General features: G+C 41.8%; 1 protein-coding gene across 1 annotated transcript in view; it reads right to left on the bottom strand.

Annotated features, from left to right (window-relative positions):
* SLC7A9 (solute carrier family 7 member 9) overlaps nucleotides 1-18,340 on the bottom strand; it is a 34,698-nt gene extending 16,358 nt beyond the window's left edge. The window contains exons 1-8 of the mRNA XM_061593756.1: nucleotides 18,269-18,340; nucleotides 13,717-13,858; nucleotides 11,334-11,481; nucleotides 10,175-10,417; nucleotides 8,025-8,150; nucleotides 6,856-6,955; nucleotides 1,705-1,749; nucleotides 566-689 (exon numbers count right to left, since the gene is read on the bottom strand). Coding sequence (XP_061449740.1) covers nucleotides 566-689; nucleotides 1,705-1,749; nucleotides 6,856-6,955; nucleotides 8,025-8,150; nucleotides 10,175-10,417; nucleotides 11,334-11,481; nucleotides 13,717-13,815 — 885 coding nt within the window. The 5' untranslated portion in view covers nucleotides 13,816-13,858; nucleotides 18,269-18,340. The remainder of the gene's footprint in view (nucleotides 1-565; nucleotides 690-1,704; nucleotides 1,750-6,855; nucleotides 6,956-8,024; nucleotides 8,151-10,174; nucleotides 10,418-11,333; nucleotides 11,482-13,716; nucleotides 13,859-18,268) is intronic.
* Nucleotides 18,341-19,124: the final 784 nt, after the last annotated feature.

Below are 19,124 nucleotides of genomic sequence, written 5' to 3'. Positions count from 1 at the left end.
TGTTGGACCACAACTCCCATCAGCCTCAGCCAGCATTGCCAATGGTCAGGAAGATGGGAGTTGTGGTCCAACAACATCTGGAGGCACACTGGTTGGGAAAGGCTGGTCTAACCCATGCTCAATGCAAGAAATGCAGAACTAGAACATCCAGCAGACAGATGACCAGCCTTTTCTTGAAGACCACACTTGAGGTAGAGTCAACACCTCTCTAGGCAATTGGTTTTATTGATGACCTGCTCTTGCCATCATCAAGAAGTCCTAGTTTTCACTCAAAAACCTTCCCATTAAACTCATTCAATCTAGTCCTGCCCTTTGCATGGAAACATCCTCTCACAAATAGTAAAAATGTAAATGTACTGCCTTCAAGTCGATTTTGACTTATGGCAACCCTATGAATAAGGTTTTCATGAGGCTGAGAGGCGGTGACTGGCCCAAGGTCACCCAGTGAGCTTCATGGCTATGGGGGATTCAAACCCTGGTCTCCCAGGTCGTAGTCCAACATGACTACACCACACTGGCTCTCTCTCACAAATAGTAGAGGCTAAAAATTCCCACTTATACTCACAACTGCAACAGCTTGAGACTGCAGAAGTTCTGTTGAAGTCATAACCGTGAAATACGAAATATTGATCAGAATGTAACTGACTGTGACCAGTGGGATCCCAATAACAATAGATAGTGGTAGATTTCTAGATAATATAAAGAGATATGCTATCAGTATATATTCAGGCAGTTACCTGTTTAAACAAATCTTAGTTGATTTATTATAGGGCTTTTGGTGGCTGAATTAAAATCTGCATAAATTTACATCCAAATCAACAATAGTTCTAAAGAAAAAAAATATTTATTTTTAGATAATGTCCACACACCCCAGAGCAGGTGCTATCTTAGAAGAAGTATTTCCTTTTGTTTGAGATAGTAACAGTAATACATCTTCTAAAATGTCATCTGACACCCTGTGGTTTGTATTGAGCTTCCTTCCCAATGCTTGGGGATGAGGGTCATCAGGACCATGATAGGGAAGAGTTGAAATAAACACCCAGCATGCTCCCCTATGGATAGTTTATTTCATTATAAAAGACATGCCCAGTAATTACATTCATACAATTAACATTACATCTAGTTTGGCCCTAAACAGCTGGGTATGAAAACTTTTCACATTTCACTCTATGGTTGGTGGATGTAGGGCCGGCTCTACCAACAGACAGAGTGAGATGACTTCCTCAGGCAGCAGATGCTGGAGGCAGTGACAACAGCCTCCTAGCTGCTCCTCCTGAGCATTCAGGCATTCCCTCCCCACACCTGTTGGAGGATAGAGATATTTGCGCCGCACAGCCTCTCCTGCTCCCCAGAGAACACTATCCTGTTGCCAGTACTGAAATAAGATTCAACAGCTAGTCTTGCCAGCTTGTGTAGATGGAATTGAGCAAGGTGTGAGCACCATCTTGTCCTGTGCCTCAGACAGCAGAAGACTTAGGCCAGCCACAGATACAATTACTTCTCCCCAAGCGTATTACTGCTGTTCATTAATTAGGGGATGGTTTTAGTAAACTGTTTAAGTGGTTTTATGCAGCTTTGTGAATCTTTTTACACATTGCGTTGGAAGGGCTATGCCCTGAATTGCTAGTAAGAAATCTTTGTTACAATCATGCAGAGGAGGAGACAGAAGTGGTGTTTCATCAGATTATGTAGTATTTTTCAAACCTATGAGGATCTTTAAGTTCCTCTGTGATGTAATTCAGTTGATTCCTGGGTGGGGGGAAAGAAGAACCAAAACATTACTTTGCAACCAACACTATCTTGGGAGAAAACCCCATTATTGAGCCCAGTGAGAGCTAATTTCCAAGTAAATGTGCAGTGGCATGCAAATGTTAGCGGTAATACATATTAGCACTGTAATTTGCATTCCCTTTCAACCTGCTACAATAACAAGAACTTCATTTCTATGAAACAATTCACAGGGCCACTTAACACAAGGGAAGAAGTCTTTATTGATTTGTGTCCCGCTTTTGCACAGAAGCAGCACCCAAGATGGCTTCCAATGGTAATAATAAGTACTAAACAACAATAATAGGAACGTAAGCAGCTGTGTATTAATTACACCTGTGCTAGTGGTCTATGAAGCCTATTTTCATGGAGGCAGTAAAACCTGTGTCTAGGCTGAACCACTTCAGGCTGCGGGGGGGGGGGGAGGGACTATGTAACAGAATGCTCCTCTGGGCATTCCCTGCACATTAAAACACACAGTAGACAATAGGGAAAGGGTCCTAACTTAGCTTTTTCTATGACATACTAGTTTACTATGTGCAGGGATTATGTATTCATTTATTTTTGTATGGAGGAGCATTCAACTGTGGGGAACCCCATCTGCAGTCTGAAATGGTAAAGCCCAGACACACCCTTTCCACTGCAAGGAGAATGACACCCTTAACACATTCTGAGAGCTCTGCAATTACTTTTTTCTTACTGCTCAGTCAGTTACACAAACTGTGCTCCTGTGTCAGGAATATTTAACTATGACAATTACAGCAAATTTAGATTTAGAATAGAATAATTCTGTTGAAGATCTACCCTCTGACTAAGACTGGACATACTTTAAAGTCATCAGCTCCACTATTTCTCATCTTTTATGACACCAGCAATATCAGATGTGAAATACCAATGTTTATACAAGGCTCAGTTGTCTATGTCTGAAATCACTTCAGACAGGCAGGTACTTCTGAAAATGCAAACTGATGCTTCGCACATGATTTGGATGCTCATGATGCTGCATGATTAGCTCGAAGAGAATTAAGTTTCCACAAAAGTGCCAACCATCTCTGAAGCAAGTAAATTGTATGGAGATCATGAAGACCCTCTCCGTTTGGATAACCTATTAACAACAGTCACGTTTATGCTAATTATCCAGCTGCTTTCCAGAAGACACGTGAAAGCTGCAACTGGGCTAAACTGTCCGTTTCCGTTTCTAATTTTTCCAATCTTGAACTCAGTTCTCTGCATTTCTCCATCAGTTTGTCTGTTTTTTACAGGCCTCATGCGAATAGACTACCATTTTAGTGTGAATATCTCCTAATATGCACTTTTTGTATGCAGTTTTGCCTACTATTGCAAAGCACATTTTTGGATGTTATTTTCACAAATATATGCATTTTATGCACACTTTGCCCTGGGATATGCATTCTTGTACACATTACTTGACTGGAGAACTGCACTGGAGAAGTGCTCTTTTGAAGGATGGTTACAGTTTGGTTCTTGTATTATTTCGGAAAGTGCGAATTCAGTAGGCTCACGTTTCAATGTGAACCGATTCAAATTCCTCCCCCGTCCCTCGCTGCCACTACCAACCTCACCAGCTACATATGAACATCTCCACTGTATGGTATTAGCACCATTATGTATTACATATTGTTATTTATACATAATCTATAAAATAACATTATGTGTATAATCCTTGTGGGCCCACAAAGATTTTTTTTTAAAAAAATTGCATTATGCCATTTTTACAGTTTACATCAGATAATAACCAAGCTGATGCATCCCAGCATTGCATATTGCAGACAGTGCTGGCATCAGGAACTGGCATCTTTAGGCATCTGCCGCAACCAGGAAGGCACAACTGATGTAGTTCCCCTGATCCTCCACCTTGCGGTTGCTACCTGTTCTGTATTAGTCAATAGTCAATTTATTTATATATTGCATTTTCCAAAAATAGTCTGTGCTCAAAGTGGTTCAGATAAACAACAAACAGTCCAAATACTGTAGCATAACAACAATACTGTTATAGGACTGAGGCATGAGATAGATTATTTATTTGTGTCCCCTTCAAGCCTGTAATCTTGTATCTGAAGATGAGATGTGCAAGCAAGAAACCTTATCTACTGATTAGGGCAGTTTCCTTTGTTAAACTATCCTGTGAGTTAATGGGCTCACTGAATGGTCAATCTGCATATCCGAAGAGAGTTACTGGAATTCTTTCAGGTGAGGGGATCTCTTCCCCCCCCCCCATCCTAGAGCCAAGGAGAGGCTTGGGTTTTTAGTCTAGTCTGGAGAAGCTGGGAACTAGGGAGGCACACAGAGAGGCTTGCTTGCTTGCTATGGCTATGGGCAATGGGGAGCAAGATCTGATGGACTGTTAATGCTGTAAACCCCTTCATCTTAAGCTCAGGTTGGAATGTGCGTTAACAAAAACCGTATATCCTATAAGACACCATAGTCTCCGCTGACCTTCTTTCCAAGGAAACCAAATCCTGGGTAAGCACAGGAACCCTGGAAGTCTCACACCACTCAGAGACTGGGGTGGCATGCAACAATACATAATAAAAAGAACCATTGCTACAACACTAAACAAAATTAATACAATATACATCAAAATGTAAATGAGCATAAAGCTCAACAATAAAGCTCAACCAAAAATATCCAAAAGCAACCCCCAAAACTGATAGAACAGTCTCTTCTATCCCCCTGCATCTTCTGCCTCAACCTGAAAGGCAAGAAAGTCTTCTGGAAGCAGCTCACTTATGAAGTCTCCTAGGGCTGGAGGGTGGGGTAAGGTAGAGCCCAGGCCAGCATGGCCACTGGGCTGATGGGAGTTGTAGTTCAAAAAAGTAACTTTTCCAAGCTCTGGAAGGCAAGTGGAAACAGCCATCTCTTGATAGCAAAACACAGAGTTTCTCTCCCCTCCTAATAATTAAGGTAGTATACTGTCTTCTTTCTTGCTCCCGAAGAAGACCCAATATATCAGAGGCCAAAATGTGTTGGGCGTTTCCAATAAATACATTTTCTCTCAGCATTTTGTGATTTTTCTTTCTTTGTGGCTACCTGTTCACCTGCCAGTTGTATGAGGAATGACAAGAAAAAGGAGGAAGGAACAGCAGCCTCCCCTTGCCTTGCTCTGTTCGCCTGGGCAGTAGTAGGTATTGGGCCCAGAGGGACAGGGCAAACAAATGGGCAGCGGCAACAGGAGGAGGAGGTGGGACTATGCAAGAAGGGTGTCATTTTGGAATTCCACAGAGAGAAAGATGCGATTTAAGAACAAAATAAGAGCCCACATGGACCAGACTAAAGATGTCAGAGAATTCTGACAAAAACAGAAACAGGAGCGGAAATTGTCGATGTTCACTTAATTGTCCCAGGTCCAGAATGGAAATCAGTCCAGCAGATATAATCGGTATTGGCCGAGTTGTTGCTTTCAGTCCACAAATTATGCGTAACTGATTACTTTTCCCCTCCATTTGCATTGCTTTTCCTTCGCATGGAAATGAATGGAGTGGAAATAATGTAATGACAATGTAACTTATTTAATCTACATCTCATTAATTATGTAAATTGTATAAGTTACATAATTTTGTGACAGCAGACGATTAGACAATAATGTTGTTTTTGGTGGAAGATGCACAAATAGAAACAGTGCCGCAGGCAATGAATACAGGGCAAAAAAGAAAACAATGCCTTCTTACATCCCTGGACCAGACCCAAAGCCTGTCTAGTTGAGCTTCCGGTTTCCCACCGTGGCCAACTAGATGCTTTAGGGAAGTCCATAGGCAGGGCATGAGGGAAATAGCCCCCTCCTGGCAATGTTCCCCAGCAACTGGTTTTCAGAGGTCATCATTTCATTCATTCATTGGCGATCACTCGTGGCCGAGTAAGATTGTCTTCCAAGATAAGGTCTTTAACGGTGGGTCTATAAGTGACTGTGGAGGCCAATTCTAGATCCACATAGCCTCCCACAGTGAAGACATAGGTTTTCAGATGGAAGACAGTTGAGAAGAGGATTTGCTTGATGTGCCTTCCACTTAGCTTGTATAGCACCTTTGATAATAGCTGACCTCCAATTTGGAAGCTCATGGGTCAAAGCTTCCCAGTTCTTGATGCTCATGTTACATTTTTTTAGATTAGCTTTGAGAACATCTTTAAACCTCTTTTGCTGTCCACCGATATTACATTTTTCATCCTTAAGTTGGGTGTAAAGTAGCTGCTTTGGAAGACGGTGATCAGACATTCGAACATAGCCAGTCCAGCAAAGTTGATGTTGAATCATTGTTTCAACACTGGCAGTCTCTGCTTCTTCCAAAACACTAACATTAGTTCATCTGTCTGCCCAAGTAAGTTCTCCAGCCAAGTAATGTGTACAAAAAATCATATACCAGGATAAATTGCGAATAAAAATTGCACATATTAGTGAGAACACACAAAAATAAATTATATTAGGGAAAATGTAAATATTAGTGAAAATATCTGTTGTACAAATGTGTATATTAGGCAAAACTGCATCCTCAAATATTTATATTAGGAGAAATTTGCACTAAAATGCTGATGAACGTTCATGATGACTTAAAAAAAAATCACAACCTGATATGGAAATGTGGAGAGGTGAAGTTAAGCCTGGAAAAAAGAGAAAGTGAGAGAAATCAAAATAAACAGATTAGCCTGTCCCTAATTCATTGTTGTATGGAAGGTGACAACTTCTTCTTCCAGTGTCGAAGCACCAAGTGTTTGGCTGACCCTAGTGCACACGTAACTCATAATAGTTCATACCTAATTGCCTTTTAAAGCCATCTAGGCTAGTGGCCATCACCACATCATGTAGTAGCAAACTCCACAAGTTAACTGTATGCTTAGCTCTCCCTCTCACAAGTGGGTGGGAGTTCAGATTCCTTTCAACCCTACCAGGAAGTCATCAATACTTTTAACATCTCTTCCCCCCCCCCGCCCGTTTGCAGAGGTGATTCTTGTAGCAAGACTTCAAATGCCAGTGTTTCCAAGCAAGATCTTTGTTACAGTGCGATAAAGATGGATTAAAAACAGACATAAACTGTTATACTTTAACTGCTAATGACAGTCATAAAAATATATTACCATCCATCATATGCCCAGAGTCCATTATAAAATGCCAGGCTAATAGTGCCCACAGAAAGAGGGGGACCATCAAACGAATTGTTAAAGTTCTGTGTATTCCCTGAGAAAACAACAATAACAAAATGTCATAATTCCATGTGTCTGATGAACGTGACTCAGAGTCCCTGAAACTTCCCCCTTAGTCTTTAAGATGTCACATGATCCTTTGTTGTTTTTACATCAACCCTATAATTGTCTGTTATAAGTGAGCTTAATAACTTTTGTACATATTTCTTTCCTTGTTTGGGGATCACGGCTGTAGTCATCTGGGGTCTCAGGAGTCTTAGACACCTTACTGTTTTGGGAGCAGGGTTCCTGTGTCTCCAGGATCCTATGAGCCAATCAGCATGAAAGGGAGTATGTTAGCCACTGGGAAGAGTCTTCTAACATTCTTCCTTGTCCTTTCCTGCTGATTGGAGCTTTGTTAGTCTGGATCCAGCACATTTTTCAGGAGGGTTTTCGGCTTTCCCCTTGCAGGATCTTCATCAGTGACCTTCCTGAAGCTGCCACTGCCTAATGAACTTTGCTGGGTAGAAAACAGAGCTAGAACGTTTTCATCTGTAGTACCTAGCTATGTAAACACACCATCCAGATTGTTGCTATTCACTTTCAGTGTCTAATTAAAAACATTCCTGTTCTCACAAGCTTTTAATTAGATTGCTGGTTGGCTGTTTACGCTTTTATAGATACTTTTACCACTGTTTTTGATTCTTGTTGTTTCTACTTTTATTGCTGGTTTATTATAATTGTATTGTTTTGTTATGATTGGATGGTTTAATCTTTGTTGTTAACTGCCTTGGATCTTGTGATGCTGAAAAGTTGGGTATGCATCCTTTAAATACAATAAAATAAACCTTGCTTTTAAAAAAATAATAATTGCTATTTCAAATTATTTTATGCTGGGTTTTAAAACACATTGAAATAGAATGTGACTTTAAAAAACAGATGACTTATCTTTAACGTATGTTATGAACTGTTTTTAATTTATTTACAAAGGTGAAATTAAAAAAATATCCATAAACAATTTCCCCCAAAAAAGCAGAAAGCAAAAACAACAAACAAAACCCAGTCCCTTTACAAACCCAGTCAGCTGCCGTATTGGATAAAAGTATTGAAAGACATCAACATACCTTTGGCAAGAAGCACAATCCCGCTTACAACAATGATTACAACAATCACCATTTTAGCAGCAGTGAAAAAATTCTGAACATAGCTCGCCAGCTTCACACTCAGTGAATTCACTAGAGTAATGACCACTAGGAGAAGAGGAAGGAGAGAGGATTCATTAAAAATGTTGTAAATCAAATGGAGCGACTCTCATGAGCTAAAATATTCAGAATCTTGCATCCTCCCCCATTTTTAAATTGAACACATTTATTTCCTTGTATTTCCAAATGCCACACCATTTTGCTAATTTATCTAGGCAGTGGCCACTGCTTAATGGTAAACCACATGCTTTGCACGCATAAGGCCCCTGATTCCCCAGATCTCCAGTTAAAAGGGCTCTCTTGGGTAGCAAGTGATGGGAAAGAACTCTCATTAGGATTCTGAAGAGTTGCTGCCTAATCAGAGCAGTCTACACTTGGGCTACCTATAATCTGAAGGTCACGTCAGAGGCTCTTTTTCTGAGGGCTCCTCCAGACTGAATTTTTTTGGGGGGCGGAGTGTGTTCTGCAACATGTCATTGATGCCATAATAGTGCATTAGTGGTTAATTTATACCAACCACACATTGGCCGTACTAGCCGTTCTGGGATACTTCCCCAATGTTACCGCATTGTTGCCATCTGGAGGGGCACTCTCGCGCTATACGGCAACTAAAGCAGGATCAAAACCAACCAACCAACCCCAGAACATTTGTGGTATGAAAAGTGTCAGGACTTTAGCAGGAAACAATGGGACATACACCTACTTCAACCAAACCAGTCCCCAAACCTTTGCAGGTACAAAACAGTATTGAAAGCGTAATCATGTATAAACACCCCAATAATATTTTGAGCACAAATCATAATGAACGCTCAATAAAAAGGATGTCTGGAGGAGCCCTGATACTACATTATCAGTAAGTGTAATTTTAAAAGATAGCAAAGTCTACTTTAGGGTGCAAGCCATCCAGTTACACTGATGGAACCCCCTGAAGATCTATCACAGAGAAATGTGTCCTGGACTATGAACTATTTGATTCTGTAGTTGTTTTCTTTATTAACCAATGTTAATGCCATTGGGTTGCATCCAGCCCTAGTTCTACTCAGAGTAGGCCTATTGAAACTAACTTAGGTCCATTAATTTCAGTGGGTCAACTCTGAATAGGACTTAGTTGGCTACAACCCATTAACATAAATCAGAGAAGAAGTGAGGAACATTTGATCCTTTAGATGTTGCTGAACTTCACCTCCTATCATTCCTGGCCATTGGCCGTGCTTGTGCAGTGTGAAAGCAGCCTTATTTTCATTATTTTCATATAAATTTTTCATAAAATGTTATGTTGTACTGTGCCCCTGGAAGGATTTAAATTAGAAAAGTGTTGGGCTCAGTAAATATTCTTCTGTATACCTGGAAACTTTCTCCTTTCCTTTCCCACAATTGGTGCCTTCCCAGTTTTGTTTTCCTGCCAGTCAGAGTAGACTACGCTGGCCTAGACAGACAAATATCCTGACCAGCCATATGGTAGCTTCATATGTTTCTATGCTTCCAAGTGTACATTGTACTGCCTTCAAGTCGATCCCGACTTATGGCAACCCTATGAATAGGGTTTTCATGGTAAGCTGTATTCAGAGGTGGTTTATCATTGCCTTCCTCTGAGGCTGAGAGGCGGTGACTGGCCCAAGGTCACCCAGTGAGCTTCATGGCTGTGTGGGGATTCGAACCCTGGTCTCCCAGGTCGTAGTCCAACACCTTAACCACTACACCACACTGGCTCTCTTTTCACACATCATGTTGCAATCTTTACCACAACCCTGTAAGGTAGGTTAGTATTATTATTTCCTTATTGCAAAAAGAGAGGGGTGAAAATAAGGGAGCTTGACTAAGGCTACACAGTGAGTTCATGGCAGAGGAGAGATTTGCACCAGGGACCTCTGAGTCCTAACTCAGACTCTTAGGCAGTGTTGCACACCAGCTCTCTGTATCTTATGCCAAATTGGCCTACAAATTTGCACTGGCATAAAAGCAGGCTAATCTGCCCATGTGCTTTGCAGTCTTGTCCTGACACTGTTGCTTGTTAGTTACTAATGCACTCTTCCAGCTAACTTTATCTTCTTGATCAAAAGCGAAATACTCACCAATGGCTGCTGTCGCCAGACACTTGATGACAATTATGGGAGGCTCACATCCTGGATAAAATGGAGCTGATGCGTAATTAGCAAAGCTGAGGCAAATTATGGCAAAGGAACTGGGCTTGATGACTAATAGACTGGTCCAAGAAAACAAATATGCAGGTATTGGGCCAAAGGCTTCCATAAGGTATGGATATTCTGCTCCTGATTTTGTTATCATGGTGCCAAGTTCAGCAAAACATAATGCCCCTGGAGAAAGAAATGGAGTTTTAGAAACAATATTCAGCCACTACAACCAGCAATCTCCATTTCAATATGGTTTCTCTAGGTCTCTACTTGAAAGATTCTAAGGGCTTGTGGCAACCCACTATGGTTCAGGTTCTGAGTAAGTGTTTGTTTTGTTGTGGGATTTGGAGCCAGTCAACATTTCCCTCACCTAGCGCTTTTGTTGTGAATCATATTGTTCCACCAAATTACAGTGCTGAGTTGCTGGAGAAATGCAATTTTCTCACCCACAAGTGCAACTCATTCCATTTATGAACACTGGGATTGTTCTATTAGGGGCACCTGCTAGACAGCATCCGTGACATCAGGGAGTGACCTGGGACTCAGGGGGTCAGCAGTTAAAGAAAAGCCAGCAAGGAAACGTGATTCTTAGAGCCAGTTTTTACACATTTATATCTCATCCATCATCTAGAATGGCATGCATGGGTCTCCCTCACCCTTTTTTTCAATCCTTGCAAAAGCCCTGTGAGGCAAGTCCAGCTGATAAATAGTGACTGGCCTAAGATCACCCAAGGGGCTTCAGGGCTGAGTGGGGATTTCAATTCTAGACTGCCCAGTCCTTGTCTGACACCCTAACCACCACAACATACTGGCATATACATATGTCACTTGGTTTTTCATGACTTGATGATTTGCAGCAGAGGCCAGGTGAACTGAAGGGACCTGTACAGCTTCCAAATAATATAATACTTTCTGTGTGGTTAGCAGTCCCCGGCAATAATTTGTTCAGCTGTATCTAATATGTTAATTTCAAATGCAAAATTAGCAAATAATCCAACATAAAGGGGCTGCAAAAAATTAAGACATAAGAAGCTTGCCTTTGCTTTTGTTTTCCTAATAAATAAATTCAAAAAGGTTGGAAACACTACAGATGGTTTACCTAATGTAGCAAGCACTCCACAGGCTGCCCAGATGACTAAGCAGGGCCCAACTGCTCCAACGTTAGCCAGGACTGACTTGGGAGAAATAAAGATCCCCGAACCTATCACTGTCCCAACAATGACACAGATTCCACTGATCAGACCCACCTTGGAAAGGAAATGGAGGTAAGTGAATTCAACAGTGGTGTGGTAATTCTAATATTCTATATGCAATATAAAGAGATGGATGAGTAGGGATGGAAAGATCTGTCAATTTTGGTTCTCTCTGCTTCTCATTTTTCCAATCTTAAAATCCTCATGACAATTCTTCATCATTTTAGTGCAAATTTCTCCTTAATAAACACATTTTGTAGGCAGTCTTGACTAATGTACACACCTGTGTAAGCAATTGCTCCAAATAGTACATATTTTATTTATTTGATTTATATCCCACCATTCCTCCTAGTAGGAGCCCAGGGCGGCAAACAAAAGCACTAAAAGCGCTCTAAAACATCATAAAAACAGACTTTAAAATCTATTAAAACAAAACATATTAAAACAAAACAACTTTAAAAACATTTTTTTAAAAACAGCTTTAAAAACATCTTTATAAAAAAGCTTTAAAAAACATCTTTAAAATGACACAGACTGGGAAGCATTTTTGTAAGTTATTTTCACAGACGTATTTTGTAAGTTATTTTCACAGACGTATTCACTTCTATGCACACTTTCCCCAAAACATGCATTTTTTGCAAACATTGTTTGAGTAGAGAACTGCATCGCAAAATTCGGACAAGTGCAAATTTTGAAGGATGGCCATATTTCAGTCCTCATATTGTTTCGGAAAGTGCAAATAGGATAGATTCAGCTTTAAATGTGAACTGAGTTGAATCTCTCCCCCACCCCTAGAGGGGGGTGAGAACATTAGAACAGAGGCTAACCTAGGATTATGCAGGTAAGTATCCAACATTATTATAGAAATGCTGCTTTATACCACAGCTTTCATATATCTTTCAGTGAACTCATTCTCCCAACGAACAAATCTGTACCACTTACGGTGTAAGAGGATCTGATGAGGCTGACAACTTCTTGTAAACCAGGAAGCAGGGACTTGTTGCCCTCCATCTGTTTGCCGGACTCCAACTCCCATCGTCCCTGACTATTGGCTACACTGGCTGGGGCTGATGGGAGTTGGAGTCCAACAATATCTGGATGGCTTGTAAACAGAGGTAATTAACCACAAGAGACAATGATAAAACTATACGGATAGTTTTTGCTGCTCTTCAAAGGAAAATTTGTAATGAAGGTTAATATTTTTTCTCACCTTCCTTTACCTTTTTTATCACATGTTTTAGGCTGTAATCCTGAGGGCAGGGACTGACTTTTTTGTTTTAATTGATCTGTAAGTTGCCCTGGGAGCCTTTTCATTGAGAAGAGTCTTCTCAATGGCTGACTCACATCCTTTCACTCTGATTGGCTCCAATCAGCAGGAAAGGACAAGGAAGCATGTTAGAAGACTCTTATCAGCGGCTAACATGTTCCCCTTTCATGCTGATTGTCTCATAAGATGCTGAAGACATAGGGACCCTGCTGGGACTCTGCTCCCAAAAAGGTGAAGGGTCTAAGACCCCCTGAGACCCTGGATTACTGCAGCTCTGCTGGGTCACACTCAGTAGAATGAGCAGGAGGGTCTCCAAACCCACCAAGGTTGGCTTGCCATATTTTGAAGTAAGTGAAGCAATACATATTTCCATTCAAGGAGTGGCATAAGACCATTAATGTCAGAACCTAAAATTGCCCAACTGCACCAGTGTGTGTGAGCCATTTGGGGGAGGGGCTGACTAGGGTCTCTCCATCTGTGCAGAAGAACCCAGTATCTGCCATCCTGGGTCTTAATTCAGATTTATGCTTGGGTCACACCCACATCATACATTTAAAGCACATGGCTTCCACCCACAGAATCCTTGGTTGTGTAGTTTACCCCTCACAGAGCTGAAATTCCCAGGACTCTTAACAACCTATCGTCCCCAGGAATCTTTGGGAGAAGCCACGTGCTTTAAATGTATGGTGTGGATGTGACCATAATCTCAAGACTGGAAATGTGAAGGCCTAGAAAAAAATCTAGAACAATAACAAGGGACTTTACAGAAATATTACAGAAGCAGCTTATGCCTGCAGTGATTTCTCAAGGAAACAAAATCCCCTGGATCTTCTCAATGCTTGGGGGAGTAGAGAGTGCATAACAGTATCATCTATTGAATTGCTAAAACATAAAATAATACCTGCAATAAAGTAAACATGAAAAAATTAATATACACAAACCATTTACAGAGTGCTTGAGCCACAAAGGTAAAAAATATAACAAAGCTCAGTTGCCAAGATAATATACTGTAACAGTCTTACCTCTTTCTGTAGGTTCATAGATTTGGACTTTTTGCCCTTGACAGACAGTTCGTCAGGTTCTTGGACTGAACTTCGTTTTCTAATATTTTCTTCATCCATTTGGCTTATGTGATGCTGATATGCCTATTTATATTAGCAAATCCTGCAAACAGGATAAGGTTAACTATGATTATATAATTTAAAAGTCTGTTTATTTTTTTGCTTCAATTTCCCAAAAACAATTTCCCCAAAAAACCCACAGTGCTCTTGCATGGTTAATTCAGAGTGATGGTGGGACAAATTACCTTACTCTGAGCTGTCTTTATGATGTCATAGCATATCCAAATCTGATAATGGGGCACTGTGATATGATCTCACTGGCTACATCAACCCTTATTGGCTGGACCACATATTCAGTAAGAAGATCTCTGCCTTTTAATACACCTAAACACCTACCAAGACAGGCAGTGAACAGAAGCAAAATGGAAGATGGTTCAAAAAAGGCATGTTTGGGAGGGTTCTTTGCCAAAAATTCAGCTGCCAGTTAGATGCATAGCTGATCTATTTAGCTAATCTTGAATTTTGGTAGTAACCTATATTCAACTTAGAAGGTACAAATACAAATGTCCAGGAGCTTCCAAATATTTGAAATGGCAGTCTGTAATACTCTTAACAATTTTATTTAACAAAATTTGTATACCGCTTGATTGTAAAAATAAGATCCTCCGTGGCGCAGAGTGGTAAGCGGCGGTAATGCAGCCGAAGCTCTGCTCACGGCCGGAGTTCGATTCCAACAGAAGGAGGAAGTCGAATCACCGGTAAAAGGGGTCGAGGTCCACTCAGCCTTCCATCCATCCGTGGTCGGTAAAATGAGTACCCGGCATACGCTGGGAGGTAAAGAAAGGCCGGGGAAGGAACTGGCAAACCCACCCCATATATACGGTCTGCCTTGTAAACATCGCAAGATGTCACCCTAAGAGTCGGAAACGACTCGCACTGCAAGTGCGAGGACACCTTTACCTTTACCTGATTGTAAAAAACAAACAAACCTCTACACAGTTTACAATTAGGACAAATATCTGAGTCATATAAAGACAGTTTGTCTAGTGCCTGCTCAAAGGTTAGAAATGAATTTGCTGTACAAAATGTGATTTGATGCTGTGAGTACTTTCTTATCAGATGGTTTATTAGTCATCTGATAATTTTATTATTAGTTTGTTCATTATCTGTTTTATTGCTGGTTTGATGGTTTAACCTGTATACTGTGTATTTGCTGTTTTCAGCAAACATAAAATTTGTTTCCTTGTTTTGCATCTGCAAGCAATTAAAATGATACTAACAGAGTTTACACTTTTGGGAACTTGTGAAGTGCTGTTCAAAATGTTCCGTGTTACTTCAGAAGAATCTTACACCTATGTCATCACCAGGCAAGCCTCTTCATTTAAGAGGTACAGCAAACAATCAACATCTCAGTGTCTTGTTCGATATAGTCATTCATTCATCTTCCCTCTCCCCTGCCCCCCCACTTCACAAATTGCAGAACAAATGGCCAAACGACACATTTTGCTTGCGGATCTCCTGTGGCTTAGCAGTAGATCATCTGCCTTGCATACAGAAGGTCCCAGGTACAATCTCCGGTTAGGGCTGGGAGATACCCTGTGTGAAACCTTGGAGAGCTGCTACCAGTCAGCGTAGACAATACTGAGCTAAATGGACCAATGTTCTGATTCGGTACAAGACAGCTTCCTACAGGACCGGCACTAGCCGGCAGCCAGGTTGGGCACTGGCCGAGGGCCCTTGCGGCTGGGGCTGAGAGGGTGGAGCTCTCAGCCCACAATCCCTGCCAGCATCAGGTCATAGGGAGTGATCAGATGGTGGTGCGGATCTTGGAGCAGGGGCTCCACTCTCCCAGTGACACCATCCCTGCAGGCATGCACAGCCAGCACATGTTTAAATAGCCCAGTTGTGCTACCTCTTGCATCATCACATCAGTGTGCTGCAGACGCATGCCTGCCATCATCCAAGATGGCGGTGGGGGCATCAACGCGTCAGTGTACTTAAAGGAGCCAGTTCTATCCACAGCTGTCTGTTAGGATCATAAAGAGGGCACATACAGCGCATTACTGCTGATGGTTTCTGGGATCTGAACAGGAGAAAAGGCAGAAATTTACTCAATGATATAAGAAGATCCCACTTGACTCCTGCCATAAAACAAATCTTGACTAGAACCCAATGGTGCAGAACCCAATAAGTAGCAGTACCCACCCACTCCCAGGGCAACTGCTCCAATCAAATGTGGAGCCCCTCAATGCCTTTAAAACAACAACAACAACTTTGAAATAGGCACATGGGGAGACACTCCAAATCTGATTGGAGCAGACATCAGGGGATGCAAGTACAGGTCTCATATGCAGGCTGACCTTGAGATCTTCATAGTCAATTCTTGGTATAACAACATCTAAAAAAAACTTGAGGCAGAAAAATCAGGGGAAGCCTTATTTGTCAATCTAGCCCAGCTTTGTCCACTCTGACTGGCAGCAGTCCTTCCCCAGGGATTGGACCTGGGACCTTCTGCATGCAAACATATGCCCCATCATTAGGCTAAAATCCCTCCCTGTAAATGAAAATCAAAAGGTTTATCACTCAAACTATTGTTCTCAAGAGAACTATTGTTCTCAAAACACTCTGGCAAAGTCACCCTGAGGTCAAGGGGACCTCGAAGAATTAAGTGAATGGATGTTAGGCTGGGGTGGTGCAGTTTGCAGAATAATGGAAAACAAGCTTAAAATCCCCTAACCCAGCCTTTGCCAAACTGGTGCCCTCCAGATGTTCTGGATTACAACTCCCATCAGCCCCAGCCATCAGGACTGTCCGGCTAGGGCTGACAGGAGTTCCAGTCTCTTTCCTGCCAACAATTTGGTTCAAAAAAAGTTTTAGCTTTCTTTGAAGCCTAACTGGGGGCAGGGTGATCCTTCTGGAGGGGGAAGGTGGGGAGGCAAGAGTGAAGTTTCACTCCCTGTTGCAATGGTTTTTAGGAAGATAAAATCATCCACCCTCAAACAAACAATTAGGCTGGAAAAAAGCCTTCTAATGGAATCAATGGAAGGTGTTTTTGAAGTCTAATTGCAGAGAGGGAAGGGCAGTTTGGGAGAGACTGCGGCCCCTTCCTCAGTCCCAACACCCAAAATCCCCCTCTCCCATTACAATTAGGCATGAAAAAAGTATTCTGCTTGCTAGAACAGAGGGCTCCTTTAAAGTCTAATTTGAGGAAAGGGCGGGCGGGCAGGAGGGATAGCCCTCTGCAAGTGCAAGGGAAGTTCTCTGCGGGTGGATGTGCACCAGCAGGCACCACACTGGCAACTCAGAAGTTAGAGCAGAGGTGTGGAACTTCTGGCCTGGGGGCCACATGCAGCCCTCCAGACTTCTCTATCTGGTCCCCCAGGCCACACCTCCTCCCCAGCCACAGCCCCACTCCCCAGGCCTCACCCCTCACCGGTTGGGGAAAGCAGGGTTCAAATCTTCAGTTGGCCATGAAGTTCACTGAGTGACCTTGGACCAGTCCCCAGCTCACATCCTCACCTACCTCAAAGGGTAGGGTTTTTTTGTGAGGGGGAAAAGGGTGGAGAGAAGGGGTCACAAATGCCCCCGTGAGCTACTTCAAAGGTGGAATCTACATGAAAACAAACCAACGAACTGTGGCTTAATCTATTGAGTTCATGGTAGGAACAAGATTTGAACTAGGCACTCCCAGAGTTACAGTAAGCCACTATACCACTATAGCTTTGTAGCTGCATTTTTACTCGTGATAAGTCACTAAGATTGCAACTGCAAAGCAGTGTTATCTGCTATAAGACCCTGCAAAATGCAGAGTGGAAAAGGTCCTAAAAATATGTTCTTGCAGGCAATGTGTAGCCTCATCTTATGTAGGTTTACTCATCTATACATCTCACTGTGTTCAAATGGTCTCTCATTTTTCCATCTTAAGTTCAATTCTCCACATTCCATGTCAGTTTGTGAATTTTTTTTAAAGTTCTCATGCAAATTCATCAGCATTTTCATGCAAAATTCTCTTTACACATTTTTGTATGCAGTTTTGCCTAATACATACATTTTTGCAAAGCATATTTCCTCCAATATTTATATTTTCCTTCATAAAATGCATTTCTGTACACATTACTTGACTAGAGGACCGCATTGCAAAATTCAGAGAATGTGACTTTTGAAGGATGGGTGAGTTAAGGTTCATATATTGTTTTGGAAATGGCAAACTAGGTAGATTTGCCTTTAAATGTGAACTGAATCAGATTTCTCCCCTGTTCCTGCTCTCAACTAAGTGTACATACAATTGCAACCTTGGATTTTCACTGATTATTTGGGCTGCGCAAACACGTTTTACCAACAAAGTTCTATGTCAGTTGTCATTGTTTTCTTTTACTTAAGAGACATTTACTTGGAATGCACATATATAAATCTCAGGTACAGCCCATAAATTACTGAAATCAATGGCAAACCTCATAATTATTCCAATGGACCCTTCTGCCTTTTTAAGCAGGGGAGTGAGAATGGTACTTACCGTATTTTGTGTTGGGCATGAATAATCAAAACACCTTCCCTGATCGCTTCCGTCACTTTTCCTGCAGCGCTTTTCTCCTCGTTCAGTAGAGAATGCCCATGTCTGGAAAGCAGAATGCTGGGAAACAGCAGCCACTTAAGTACAGAGGTTATAAAAAAGGGTAATGATTAAACCCAAATGCTTCCAAGAAGCATTAAGAGCCCAATTAATTTATTAATTTATTCAAACAGAGAAATGTCTTGTTCCATTTGTACGTCTCCCTCTTTTTTTTATTCATCTTACAGTTTGTCCAAGCACCAAAGTATTTAATAGTGTGGCACGCATGAATTGAGGCGCCAGCAAATTGCAGGTTGCTGGGATTTTATAAAACATCAAGGCCTTCCTAGACCATTAAAAAGAAAAGAAAAGCCTGAACCTGGAGAAGAGATTGTTTGGTGTATCCCAAGGCTACAACTATAGCTAAGTACAGACAATAGCTTTTTAGAGACTCGCTGTCAGTATTGGAGAGCTGTCAGTAGTACTCACACTGTGCCTATGTGCCGCCAAGGCCATCCCATATGCGTGGCTGCACCAACTGCCACAGAGAAGAGTGAAGACTAAAGGAACAAATCAAAGGACATGCAGAATAAGTGGGTTCCGAGGAGATTTGGGGTGGGAGAGAGAGAGATACCACCACACACAAGTTCAGGGAGAGAGTTCTAGGCAGGGTCAGCTGGTTGGCTCCATGTCAGTGGGGCAGTGGAATCCACTCCAGGTTTTAATCCAAACTTTCATGAAGCTGTCCAAGCTGGACTAAAACCCAGAACGGATCCCACTTCCCCACTGACACAGAGCTACCAGCCGCCCACTGGTTCTA

The sequence above is a fragment of the Rhineura floridana genome, chromosome 13 (genome assembly GCF_030035675.1).
Source record: "Rhineura floridana isolate rRhiFlo1 chromosome 13, rRhiFlo1.hap2, whole genome shotgun sequence".
Lineage (NCBI taxonomy): Eukaryota > Metazoa > Chordata > Lepidosauria > Squamata > Rhineuridae > Rhineura > Rhineura floridana.
The sequence above is the reverse complement of the archived record's forward strand: the minus strand, read 5'-3'. Positions and strand labels throughout refer to the sequence as shown.